This window comes from Oncorhynchus gorbuscha, linkage group LG26 (genome assembly GCF_021184085.1).
Source record: "Oncorhynchus gorbuscha isolate QuinsamMale2020 ecotype Even-year linkage group LG26, OgorEven_v1.0, whole genome shotgun sequence".
In the NCBI taxonomy this organism is placed as follows: Eukaryota; Metazoa; Chordata; class Actinopteri; order Salmoniformes; family Salmonidae; genus Oncorhynchus; species Oncorhynchus gorbuscha.
In genome coordinates, this window is record NC_060198.1 from 35,680,185 (window position 1) to 35,693,438 (window position 13,254).

Consider the following 13,254-nt stretch of genomic DNA (forward strand, 5'->3'; position numbering starts at 1 on the left):
ACACACACACACACACACACACACACACACACACACACACACACACACACACACACACACACTTCTCTCTCTCTCTCTAAGATGGATATCCACGCATAGACATTGCAAATATTCAATGACCTTTCTGCTGACCTTTGCATTCTATGTTCACAGCAAATGTCAACTGGTAATAGCTAAAGTGACACTGGTTTGTTTTCAGATCTTTGACTACTTCAGTGGAAATCCTCCCCGTTTATGATCAAATGGAATTCATGGCGGTAAGCGGGAAGGTAAAGCGGGAGGGGAAGGAGCGGGAAAAAGGTGGGCGTTGGCAGCTGAGGGGAGGACGGCTTATAATAATGGCTGGAACGGAGCGAATGGAATGGAAAGGGAAAAAGGGGTACTTAGTCAGTTCCGCATTTAATCCAACCTCACTGAATCAGAGAGGTGACGGCATCAAACCACGCGTTTAAAGTATTTGATACCATTCAAATCATCCTCCATAATTAAGGTGCCACAAACCTTCTGTGGTGGAAATAGAAAAAGAGAGGTAGAGACTGAGAACAGAGAGAGAGAGAGAGTAAATAAGGGGGATAGTTATGTGAGATCACTGAAAAGAAAGACGAGGTCTGCCATTTCATGACTGGCAGTTCAGACCTAATTTCTCCATTACCAACTTTTATTCCAAAACAATAAAACAAGTTGGTTCCTTGAGAAAGGTAAAAAAAAAGAGATGGTCAGCTGGAGGGAAGGCATGGGGTGTGTAAGAGGGATAGACAGTGTGTTTATACCACAAGAGGTTGATGGTACCTTAATTGACCATGTTGTTGTCATGTTGTGCTGCTACCATGCTGTGTTGTCATGTGTCGCTGCCTTTCTATGTTGTTGTCTTAGGTCTCTCTTTATGTAGCGTTGTCTTTCTTGTTGTGATGTGTGTTTTGTCCTATATTTTTATTTTAGATTTGTATTTTTAATCCCAGCCCCCACCCCGTAGGAGTTTTTTTGCCTTTTCGTAGGCCTTCATTGTAAATACGAATTTGTTCTTAACTGACTTGCCTAGTTAAATAAAGGTTAAATAAAAAACAAAAATACAACAATCGGGGAGGACCGGCTTGTGGTAGTTGTTGGAGAGGAATGGTATCAAACACATAACCATATGCCATTCCATTTGCTCCATTCCAGCCATTAAAATGAGCTGCCCTCCCTTCAGCAGCCTCCACTGGTTTACACATGCGAGGCGAAGGGGGAGGATCAGAAGAGAAGGGGGACAGGTGTGGAGTGTTTGTTAAATTCAGGAGGGAGCTCTTGCTTGCCACACCTGTTGAGGTGCATTCTGTTACACAAACACACACAGATATTTTTGTGCACTAAAACTGTACGTATATGGCCTGTGATTGCACAAATCACATCAGCATTTGGTGTGTGTCTCTATGCTGCCACATGGGAAGGGGCAGGGTGACTGGGAGTGAGAGAAAGAACACAGCCTGTTCCAAAATAAGTGAAGAGAGAGAGGTTATGGGAGAGGGAGGGAGAAAATAGGAAAGAGAGAGAGAGGAATTTAAGTCACAGAGTTATTTTTAAACCTAGAACAGGAACTCTTCTGTTGACTTCCACACTGGTAGAAGAGTAGAGCAGAACGGAGGAGACGGAGAGGGCAGAAACACACACCTTCGTGCACCTACATGTGTGTACGGCTCTACAGCTACACACTATCAGGTTTAGCTCCCTCCATGCATTTACATCCTTATGCAGGTACACTTTACTACACTACAGTATGTGTGCATGCACATATTCACACTCCCTCTTAAACACATGTGCACATTAGTATTACACTCTACGTGTAAATATGCTTTCCTATGTATCAACAGTCTGTGTACACTTTCACTCTTCACACGAAACATAGACCAAGTAGTCATTCATTTCAATCAAACAAAGCTCTTTTCAAATAGCTATGCATTTGAAGTCAAACAATCTCCTAATTGATGTTAATTTAAGATGTATAGAGGGAAAATAAAGAGCAGACAGAGGTCTAAATTAGAGAGCTGGCGTCTGAACAGAGAGAGAAAGGCTCTGCGTCTGTATGCAGCACAGATGACAGAGCAGAAACAGTGAAAATGAAGAGACTGAGAACAAGCGGACTTGGACTTTGGTTTCTGTTTCACTTTAATTTAAATAAGTACAAGGCCATTTACTGTACTTGCCCTGTTGGGAACAATTTAACCTAACAACAGCCATTTTACTGTGCCATGTACTATATGTGTCACCAGGCCATTATGAGTAAGGACATTGGGGTTTTGTGAGGACGAGGCTTGGACAAAACCCAGATAGCACCCTGTGAACAAAGAGCATACACTTTCTCATTCATTATTCCTTTGTTTGGGGTTGACATAAAATCTCAGCCTCATCAATGGTTGTACTGGGCCCACTGTCCTGTCTGTCCTGTGGAGTGAATGGGCAAGGAGGGAGAAGGAATGAGAGGAAACAAGCTCGACCAGTTAGCAGTCCAAAAAAGAGGTTGCTGCTACATGTGACACGGGGCCTTATAACAGCTACGTCAATGGTTACCATTAGCCTAGCGCTCGGGTCAGCTTGGTGACAAACGAGGTCAGGAGTGGCATGCACTATGGGCTCAAGGAACGTAATAAGGTCAAAGGGCATCAGAAACTGAGTCACCTGTGCCTGTTGATCAGTCGTAATGAAGCTTACTGACTCTGCCCACCCCCTGCCACCCAGCCTTGGTCACACCCTCTCTTTTGGCTAACTACCCCCGCCCCCCCCCGTTATATTTATTTCTTTCCTTGTTTGCTGCAGCCTCGCCTCTCTTATGACTGCCCCCCCACCACCTCTAAGAAGTCACAGAAAGCATCCTTGTTCTCAACCTCGCCCCCTGTCTGCTGGGACCCCTTAAAAATCCCAGATATCCCTGCAATTTCCGGTGCAATGTTTGTTTGGCACCTAATGGGAGGGGCGGGTGGGAAAAAAAGAGCCTGACTCACAAACATTTTGGGCTGCGTTTGAGGGTAAACATATAAACGGCAGGCTGTGCGAGGCAGGCAGTGAGGAGGACTGAGACGCCGGTGTTCTGGCCCTGACATGCAGCTCCCACCACAGGCTGCACACAGAGCACAGCACTGTTCAGGCCCTAACCGACACCTCAAAAACAACATGGGCCTCCTCTCTGATCAGAGGAGGGGGCCCTCTGCGGGGGATATTTGGACAAGGTCTATAGACGGACAAGGCAGAGCACACCATTACTGAAACGCTGAGGTTGGTTCACTTGTTGATGTTAATCCTGAGAAACAACAATGCCCTGGATCTTTCAAACTATACATGCTAAATTTAATGCAATTGAAATGTGACAGGGCAGCATATCCTTAGAAACTATTTACACGTAGAGAAACTACTATGTGATTATTTGTAAAGGATGTACAGTATAAATGGCAAGAGCAACATACATTATACCTGGATAAGACTTGTTAAGGATGTGTAGCTGTAATGCGCTATATGCAAATACATGCAAATACATAAGCTAAGTGTCAGTCAGAATATGCCAAAGTAACAAGACAGAAAACCGCATACAGAGTAAACACAAATGGGCCTCTTGAGTTGAGACCCCTTTCCTCTGCTGGACAATATCACTTCCTCCTGAAGGGCAGAGAGTGGAGGAGGGGTACAGGCAAGGGGTGGAAGGGGGCGTGTGGGGAGGTGCATGGCGAGGGTGGTGGGGAGTTTTTGGGAAGCAGCAGGGGTACATGCAGGAGAGAGCCAGACTGACAGATAGGCGGGAGGAAGTGGGGGCGTCTGTCTCTCCTGTGGTTGGCTGCTGGATGTGAATACCCCTCTCTGTGTCCAGCCATCCTCTCTCTGAACCCACTCTGCTGCGGTTTACTTCTGTTCTCCTCTCTATCTCCAATCCCCAGACTTTGTAACCACTGGCACAGTCCACCATCTCCCTCTGTCTCTGGGGTGAAGGACGGGACATATCTGTCATTGGCTTGGTCCTCTCCTTTCCAGTCCAGCCTCCTCCTCTTCACCTTCTGCTTCTCTTTCACTCCTCCCTCTCCAGTCCCAAGATCATCTCTCATTTTAAGAGGAGACACTGCTCTGCCCCATCTTGCCCTGCCTTTGATATGGGTCCTTAGGGGTGGGGAAAGCTGAGAAAAAGGCTGTCCGACCTGCTGTCTGCTTTCAGCACTGACTATGAATGAGAGTGTATCTGTGAGAGGTCCTGTTGGTGGTTCTAATACAGTGAGCCCATGTGCACTCATGAGTCTCTTGGGCTGTGTTTGTGTCTCTGAGTCTGTGTTTATGTGAACGTCCTTCTCTGACACTACGTCATTGTGAGTCAGTTGATGTGGGAGTGTGTTGATGTGGGTGCCTGACAGTAAATCTTGGAGGGTGTGTGTTCCTGAAACCTTGCCGGCGTGTGTATTCGCAGGCAGCACCGCTCTGGATCTGCGGAATATGGAGCGGAGACGTCGGTGGGGTGGTAGGCTGGCCGACAGCCCCGACGGCCCGATGCTGCGGAACAAAGGTGGGGGGCGGAGGGTGATAGAGGGTCTCATCTCTTCACCCATCCTCTGGAGCATTACATCTGCTCCTCCCTCCTCCTCCCCCTCTTTGAGGTTTCTCCAGAAGTCATCAGATCTGTCCCCACGTTCAGACTGCCAGTGTTGGGACGGCTGGGACATTCTACCTTGTTACAGGTGACGGTAGATGAAAGACTGTGTTTAATGGTATTGGATGGGGTAAAACATGTCACTTGGTAAGATGACCACCTCTGGTTGATATGGTCTGTGAAGACCTCTTGTTAGACTTTTCCTAAATGTAGACAGTGGATACAAATGTACAGAATTAACACAGAGCACAGGAGGTTGGTGGCACCTCAATTGAGGAGGATGGGCTCATGGTAATGGTTGGAGGGGAATTAGTGGAATGGTATGAAATATATCAAACACATGGTTTCCATTTGCTCCGTTCCAGCCATTATTATGAGCCGTCCTCCCCTCAGCAGCCTCCACTGACACAGAGTTATTCAGAGTTAAGTCATCAAAGCTATGGTACTGCATGACACCCAGAGAAAACAGTCACTGTCCATGAAATCACAGAGACATAATATAGCAGTGGTGAAACAGAGGAGGCTGGTGGGAGGGTCTATAGGAGGACAGGCTCATTGTAATGGCTGGAATGGAATAAATGGGACGGTATCAAACATATGGAAACCACAGGTTTGACTCCATTCTATTAATTCCATTCCAGCCATTACAATGAGCCTGTCCTCCGATAGCTCCTCCCACCAGCCTCCACTGCTGTGAAAAGACAGAATAATAAACACAGAGGGGAAAGGACAGTCAAAGAGCAAACATTGAGTGCAGTGCAATGATTATGTGTACAATAGCTAAGTCATGGTAAGAAGTACTACAGGTCTACAAAGAATAAGTGAAAGCCACTCACAGGGTCAGGTGTATTCTCTCTGCCTTCTCAGTTCTCAACTTCAGGAATGAGCTGGCTTTGATTGAATATCCATTCATTGTTAATGCAGCAGTCTGGTCCCTCCTGTCCACATCATCATCATCATCAGCAGCAGCAGCAGCAATGCCTTGCCCCCATTTCTGAATCCATTGTCTGCTGTCTACTCTCTCCACTCTCCTTATCTAGTCTCAGTCTCCTCTACACCTCACACACCCACATCTCTCTACCTTTCATCCGGTGACCATCTGACATGAAAGGTGGTCGAGACAGGCTCACTTCTCACTTTCATTTTAGTGTCCCCATCAATTATGAATGAATGGCACTCTGAAGAGAAAGGGCCAGCATGCTACCCATATTGATCATTTCGCTTAGGTGAATTTATAGACGCCTGAGCTCAATGCAGTGAACTTTGTGGGCAGATAGCCTATAGCGGTTTAGAGCGTTGGGGCAGTAACCGAAAGGTCGCTGGTTTGAATCCCCGAGCCGGCAAGGTGAAAGAAATCTACCGTTCTGTCCTTGAGCAAGGCAGTTAACCCCCAACAACTGCTCCCAGGGCACTGATGACGTAGACGTCGACTAAGGCAGCCGCCAGTACCTCTGTGATTCAGACGCGTTAAATGCGGAATGCATTCCGTTGTGCAACTGACTAGGTATGCCCATTCTCTTTCCATCTGTTAAATCTTCAAGATAGAAAGCAGCTCCTTATGGTAATTTTGTATGGGTATCCACCTCACCTCCTCTATCTCGAGAACTCCTATCTTGAGGTCTACCCATTTTTTTTGCCAGAGAACCTTTCATAACCCTTCAAGTGCACTGGCTCCACTGTAGTTCTGAATTTTAACTTGTGGCGGCGCTACTCGCTCAAATTTAAACACGAGACCCACAAATAACCTGTGCGCCCTCTTATCTGAACTGTAAGCGGAAGTACTTCATACAGGACGACAGTGTACAGAACGGTAAGTGTTTTGTGTTATTTGTCTGTGTCACTACAATTATATTCTGGGTGACATCTGCACGTAATGGCAGTAGTTTTGCTCCGGTTTGTGGATGTGGGCGTTTTATAATGAGAGGACACAGGCGCGTGGAAAGAGAGGAGGAAGACAGGCAAAGTCACACGGAGGTTATTCGAAGAAAAATCTAAGCCCATTTCGTAAATACTCACACAGTGGTTGCGAAACACGACGCCGTTCTATTGGATGGTCAAGCACCTAGAATTATAACTCACACTCTTTGTGGTGGTTTATTGCCGTATCAGCAGTTGTCCATGAAGTTAGCTAACGTTAGCTAGCTAGGGAATCTGTTTGCATAACAAGAACAGCAGGGGACTATATTCATAGCCACTTAGCTAGCCATCTCTCACACACCTACATGTTACTGTATGGTGGTAAACAAGAATGTCTTGTATAGGTGTCCTTCCTCCCCCTGATGTCACTGTCCAACCATAGTAGCGCTGCCTGAGTAGTGGCCCTGTTTTGATTATGGTGCCATGAAATTACATTCATTTATCAGTCTTCTGTTCTCTTCCCCCATTTATGTCTCCTTTCAGATGGCTCACCGGCTGCTAGTCCGTAGAATTTGGGCCCTCTCAGTAAAAGACCTTCGCTGTCTCCCGGCCTCCACCTCCTTTTCTACCTCCCTGCGTTCCTCCACTACCCCTCTATCCTTCCTTTCCCCCAAACACACACTGCCCCGCTCCCTGCCCCACACTTCCCGCAGAGAGGTCTCCTTCAATGTGCAGGACCATGAGGACTTCACAGAGAGAGTCATCAACAGTGAGCTGCCTGTGCTTATTGACTTCCATGCCCAGTGAGTAGCTAATAGATTAATTCATAAATATGTTTCATGGACCCCCAGAGGGGATATTAGGCTCCACTTACAGCATTTACAAACGACCCTCTAATCAGAAAGCAAAGCCCCTAAGAGACAATACATGGAGATGCATCTATGTCTGCCTATTGAAATTAGACTACTGAGATGACAGCAGGAAACAACTTTTATAGCAGGTAGCAAATGAACCATGCTTGTAAACCTGACCATAGCTTTTTCAACAATGCACCCAACACGTGAATCTATTTATCAATTATATTGATTTTGACATATGCTCAATAGCTTTCCTATTGTAAGACTAAAGCATAACAGTGGAAGTATTGACTGAGTGCATATCATGTGTGATGATGACACCTTACCTATACTGTGTGTCTGGCTGCATGGCTTGACATCTGATGGTGTTTCCATTGGAGGTTGATCATTTGAGGTTACACAACAAGAGGCAATGCCAGGACAGCCACATTGGGTTCATGCTCTTCTACAACATGTCAAACTTTTCGCTCCTCCCTTGGACTTGATGAATGAAGGTCACTGTTTTAGTAAGAAACTCCCCACACCTGGTTGTCTAGGTCTTAAATGAAAGGAGAAACCAAAACCCAGCAGACACTAGGCCCTCCATGGAATGAGTTTGACACCCCTGCTCTAGAAAATTACACACACAGCCTGAATATATACATACACACAGTGGCTTGCAAAAGTATTCATCCCTCTTGGCATTTTTCCTATTTTGTTGCCTTAGAACTTGGAATTTAAATAGATTTTTGGGGTTCGTATCATTTGATTTACACAACATGCCTACCACTTTGAAGATGCAAAATATTTTTTTGTGAAATAAGACACAAAAAAACAGAACTTGAGCGTGCATAGCTATTCACTCCCCAGACAAAAAAACAGAACTTGAGTGTGCATAGCTATTCACCCCCCCAAAAGTCAATACTTCGTAGAGCCACCTTTTGCAGCAATTACAGCTGCAAGTCTCTTGGGGTATGTCTCTATAAGCTTGGCACATCTAGCCGCTGGGAGTTTTGCTCATTCTTCAAGGCAAAACTGCTCCGGCTCCTTCAAGTTGGATGGGTGCTGCTGGTGTACAGCAATCTTTAAGTCATACCACAGATTCTCCATTGGATTGAGGTCTGGGCTTTGACTTGGCCATTCCAAGACATTTAAATGTTTTCCCTTAAACCACAAGTGTTGCTTTAGCATTACGCTTAGGGTCATTGTCCTGCTGGAAGGTGAACCTCCACCCGTCTCAAATCTCTGGAAGACAAACAGGTTTCCCTTAAGAATTTCCCTGTATTTAGCGCCATCTATCATTCCTTCAATTCTGACCAGTTCCCCAGTCCCTGCATATAGAACAATATACCCACAGGATGATGCTGCCACCACGTGTCACTGTGGGGATGATGTTCTCTGGGTGATGAGGTGTTGGTTTTGCGCCAGACATAGCGTTTTCCTTGATGGCCAAAAAGCTACAATTTGATCTCATCTAACCAGGGTACCTTCCATAGATGTTTGGGGAGTCTCCCACATGTTTTTTGGTGAACACAATGTGTTTGCTTGTTTTTTTCTTAAGCAATGGCTTTTCTCTGGCCACTCTTCTGTAAAGCCCAGCTCTGTGGAGTGGATGGCTTAAAGTGGTCCTATGGACAGACTCCAATCTCCGCTGTGGAGCTTTGCAGCTCCTTCAGGGTTATCTTAGGCCTCTTTGTTGCCTCTTGTTAATGCCCTCCTTGCCTGGTCTGTGAGTTTAGGTGGGCGGCCCTCTCTTGGCAGGTGTGTTGTGGTGCCATATTCTTTCCATTTTTTAATAATGGATTTAATGGTGCTCTGTGGGAAGTGTCTGATATATTTTCTTCACCCAACCCTGATCTGTACTTCTCAACAACTTTGTCCCTGACCTGTTTGGAGAGCTCCTTGGTCTTCATGGTGCCACTTGCTTGGTGGTGTTGCAGAGTCTGGTGCCTTTCAGAACAGATATATATATATATATATATATATATATATACACTGAAATCATGTGATAGATCATGTGGCACTTAGATTGCACACAGGTGGACTTTATTTAACTAATTATATGACGTCTGAAGGTAATTGGTTGCACCAGATCTTATTTAGTGGCTTCATAGCAAAGGGGTTGAATACATACAGTTGAAGTCAGAAGTTTACATACACTTAGGTTGGAGTCATTCAAACTCGTTTTTCAACCACTCCACAAATTTCTTGTTAACAAACTATAGTTTTGGCAAGTCTGTTAGGACATCTACTTTGTGCACAACACAAGTAATTTTTCCAACAATTGTTTACAGACAGCTTATTGCACTTATAATTCACTATCACAATTCCAGTGGGTCAGAAGTTTACATATACTAGGTTGACTGTGCCTTTAAACCGCTTGGAAAATTCCAGAAAATTATGTAATGGCTTTAGAAGCTTCTGATAGGCTAGTTGACATCATTTGGGTCAATTGGAGGTGTACCTGTGGATGTATTTCAAGGCCTACCTTTGCCAGTGCCTCTTTGCTTGACATCTTTGGAAAACAATAGTAATAGTACGCAAGTATAAATACCATGGGACCACGTAGCTATCATACCAGGAAGGAGACGCATTCTGTCTCCTAGAGATGAACGTACTTTGGTGTGAAAAATCCTAATCAATCCCAGAACAGCAAAGGACCTTGTGAAGATGCTGGAGGAAACAGGTACAAAAGTATCTGTACCCACAGTAAAACAAGTCCTATATCAACATAACCTGAAAAGCCGCTCAGCAAGGAAGAAGCCACTGCTCCAAAACCGCCATAAAAAAGCCAGACTACTGTTTGCAATTGAACATGGGTGAAGATCGTACTTTTTGGAGAAATGTCCTCTGGTCTGATGAAACAGAAACAGAACTGTGGCCATAATGACCATCATTATGTTAGGAGGAAAAAGGGGGAGGCTTGCAAGCCAAAGAACACCATCCCACTCGTGAAGCACGGGGGTGGCAGCATCATGTTGTGGGGGTGCTTTGCTGCAGGAGGGACTTGTGCACTTCACAAAATACATGGCATCATGATGAGGGAAAATTGTGTGGATATATTGAAGCAACATCTCAAGACATTAGTCAGGAAGTTAAACCTTGGTCACAAATAGGTCTTCCAAATGGATAATGACCTCAAGCATACTTTCAAAGTTGTGGCAAAATGGCTTAAGGACAACAACATCAAGGTATTGGAGTGGCCATCACAAAGCCCTGACCTCAATCCTATAGAAAATTTGTGGGCAGAACTGAAAAAGTGTGTGCGAACGAGGAGGCCGACAAACCTGACTCAGTTACACCAGCTCTGTCAGGAAGAATGGGACAAAATTCACCCAACTTATTGTGGGAGGCTTGTGGAAGGCTATCCAAAACGTTTGACCCAAGTTAAACAATTTAAAGGGAATGCTAATTGGAATGTGATGAAAGAAATAAAAGCTGAAATAAATAATTCTCTCTACTATAATTTCGACATTTCACATTCTTAAAATAAAGTGGTGATCCTAACTGACCTAAGAAAGGGAATTTTTACTAGGATTAAATGTCAGGAATTGTGAAAAACTGAGTTTAAATGTATTTGGCTAAGGTGTATGTAAACTTCCGACTTCAACTGTATGCACGCACCACCTTTTCAGTTTTTTATTTTTTAGGATTTTTTGAAACAAGTCATTTTTTTAACTTAACAAATTTGGACTATTTTGTATGTCCATTACATTAAATCAAAATAAAAATCTATTTAAATTACAGTTTGCAATGCAACAAAATAGGGAAAATGCCAAGGGGGTGTATACTTTTGCAAGACACTGTATATACAGTACACATGACCTTGATATGCATGGTGGTCAGTGTTGACCTGGTCTATGTTTTTGCCAACTTGTTGACATTGTCTTGCTTATGCAACAATTTAATGTTATTGTCAGGTTCTATTCTGTACTCACAGATATACACTGCTCAAAAATAAAGGGAACACTTAAACAACACAATGTAACTACTCTAAGTCAATCACACTTCGGTGAAATCAAACTGTCCACTTAGGAAGCAACACTGATTGACAATAAATTTCACATGCTGTTGTGCAAATACAATAGACAACAGGTGGAAATGATAGGCAATTAGCAAGACACCCCCAATAAAGGAGCAGTTCTGCAGGTGGTGACCACAGACCACTTCTCAGTTCCTATGCTTCCTGGCTGATGTTTTGGTCACTTTTGAATGCTGGAGGTGCTTTCACTCTAGTGGAGATCCCTCAGGAGACCATCCGCCACCTCATCAGGAGCATGCCCAGGCGTTGTAGGGAGGTCATACAGGCACGTGGAGGCCACACACACTACTGAGCCTCATTTTTACTTGTTTTAAGGACATTACATCAAAGTTGGATCAGCCTGTAGTGTGGTTTTCCACTTTAATTTTGAGTGTGACTCCAAATCCAGACCTCCAATGGTTGATAAATTTGATTTCCATTGATAATTTTTGTTTGATTTTGTTGTCAGCACATTCAACTATGTAAAGAAAGTATTTAATAAGTGTTTCATTCATTCAGATCTAGGATGTTATTTTTGTGTTCCCTTTATTTTTTTGAGCAGTGTATATATTTTGTCGAGACTTTTGATTGAAATTTCAAGAATCCCTTCAGTACTATTAGTTCTAACCAGACATCCCATGTTTATTCTTTAAAGGTGGTGTGGTCCCTGCAAGATACTGGGGCCAAGATTAGAGAAAGCTGTCGCCAAACAGAACGGCAAAGTTGCCATGGCAAAGGTCGACATAGACGATCACACAGACTTGGCCATTGAATATGGGGTAAGTGGAAGCTGTTGACGTTATTGATTGATATTGCAAATGTTAGTTAGAAAATGTGACTTTCTTTCTTCCCTTCCTTGAAGTAACTCCTGATCTAAAATGGTGGGATTTGTGAAAAAGGGGACTCCACTACATAGTTTACAGCAACCCAGTCATATCAGATCAGGGATTACTAGAAGGAAGGATGATTTTTTTTCTGGAACAGTGCCTTTGACTGATTTCATTGTGGTTACTGACCTCTACTTCTCTCTACAGGTATCGGCGGTCCCCACGGTAATCGCCATGCGAGGAGGCGACGTCATCGACCAGTTTGTGGGAATCAAAGATGATGAGGCGCTGGACTCGTTTGTCAGCAAGCTCGTTGGACAATGAACATGTCAATCACATCCCTGTGTTCCAACTACTTATGACCCCATTGTTGTCTGAGCCTGGCCTGGTCTTCAGCGCTACATGACCATGTTGAACCTGTTAAAACAACTAACAACCCACCCACCACCTGACCACAACCCCACCTGACAAACAGGCACATGCTCACACCCATCCCTAAACTCTCTGCTTTGTATTATTCTGTCTGTCTATTGTCTAGTGATGGGTGTGTGCTTGTGTGAACTTCAATTCCCCTCTTTATACTCATATATTGCTTCCATCTTGCAGCGGTTTCCTCCCTCCATCAACTTGTAATGTAATGGCCCCAACCTGTAATGTAATGGCCCCACCCTGTGGAAACTGGTAGAGCAGCCTGAGCCAGTGTGTACCAGTTTACTACAATAGATTGTTTAGGGTGGGTGACTACACTGCTGTACTTTATTGCATTGTACCGGGACAAGTCGTTTAGTATTAAGTGGGGAGGGACGTTAACAGGAAAGGTGATATTGGTGAATGAGCTGTGATGTCTCTCTTTGCAGTTCCTGCTTTAGTCCACTCGAGGGCGGCCTTCCCCTAGCATTCTAGGCTGCACGGTCATTTTACACCATTATGCCTAATGTGAGAGTGGAATGTGTCTATATGGATGTATCTATGAGTTTCTCGGTCTGTCTCTTGGTTTTGACTGAGAAATTTGAGATAAGTGGGAAACACAAATATGGTTATATGGGTTTGATTTAAATTTGATTTCAATAAACTATGTAATATGACCAAGAGAATAAATAAAGGATATTAAAGGTT

At 44.2% G+C, this 13,254-nt stretch overlaps 2 protein-coding genes across 4 annotated transcripts; one reads left to right on the plus strand and one right to left on the minus strand.

The window, feature by feature from the left end:
• Window positions 1-2,956: 2,956 nt before the first annotated feature.
• On the minus strand, window positions 2,957-7,775 carry LOC124016451. Of its 2 annotated transcripts, XM_046332026.1 has the most exons (3): window positions 7,638-7,775; window positions 5,434-5,535; window positions 2,957-4,800 (listed from the first exon to the last, which is right to left on the minus strand). In XM_046332026.1, exon 3 carries the CDS (start codon window positions 4,668-4,670, stop codon window positions 3,615-3,617), a length of 1,056 nt encoding a protein of 351 aa, XP_046187982.1. In that variant the 5' UTR covers window positions 4,671-4,800; window positions 5,434-5,535; window positions 7,638-7,775; the 3' UTR covers window positions 2,957-3,614. The 2 variants fall into 2 exon arrangements, with proteins under 2 accessions (XP_046187982.1, XP_046187981.1); XM_046332025.1 differs by lacking the exon at window positions 7,638-7,775 and having other exon boundaries at window positions 5,434-6,274.
• On the plus strand, window positions 6,251-13,254 carry LOC124016452 (thioredoxin, mitochondrial-like). Of its 2 annotated transcripts, none has more exons than XM_046332028.1 (4): window positions 6,251-6,407; window positions 6,998-7,257; window positions 11,967-12,090; window positions 12,346-13,254. In XM_046332028.1, exons 2-4 carry the CDS (start codon window positions 6,998-7,000, stop codon window positions 12,460-12,462), a joined length of 501 nt encoding a protein of 166 aa, XP_046187984.1. In that variant the 5' UTR covers window positions 6,251-6,407; the 3' UTR covers window positions 12,463-13,254. The 2 variants fall into 2 exon arrangements, with proteins under 2 accessions (XP_046187984.1, XP_046187983.1); XM_046332027.1 differs by lacking the exon at window positions 6,251-6,407 and adding an exon at window positions 6,500-6,571.

Bases quoted from the DNA above. Each gene is read 5' to 3' on its own strand.
- LOC124016451 (XM_046332026.1), bottom strand. From the start codon at position 4,670: ATGTCCCAGCCGTCCCAACACTGGCAGTCTGAACGTGGGGACAGATCT.
- LOC124016452 (XM_046332027.1), top strand. From the start codon at position 6,515: ATGAGAGGACACAGGCGCGTGGAAAGAGAGGAGGAAGACAGGCAAAGT. The intron at 6,572-6,997 runs GTTATTCGAAGA...GTCTCCTTTCAG, and splicing joins ACAGGCAAAGTCACACGGAG to ATGGCTCACCGGCTGCTAGT. The intron at 7,258-11,966 runs GTGAGTAGCTAA...TATTCTTTAAAG, and splicing joins CTTATTGACTTCCATGCCCA to GTGGTGTGGTCCCTGCAAGA.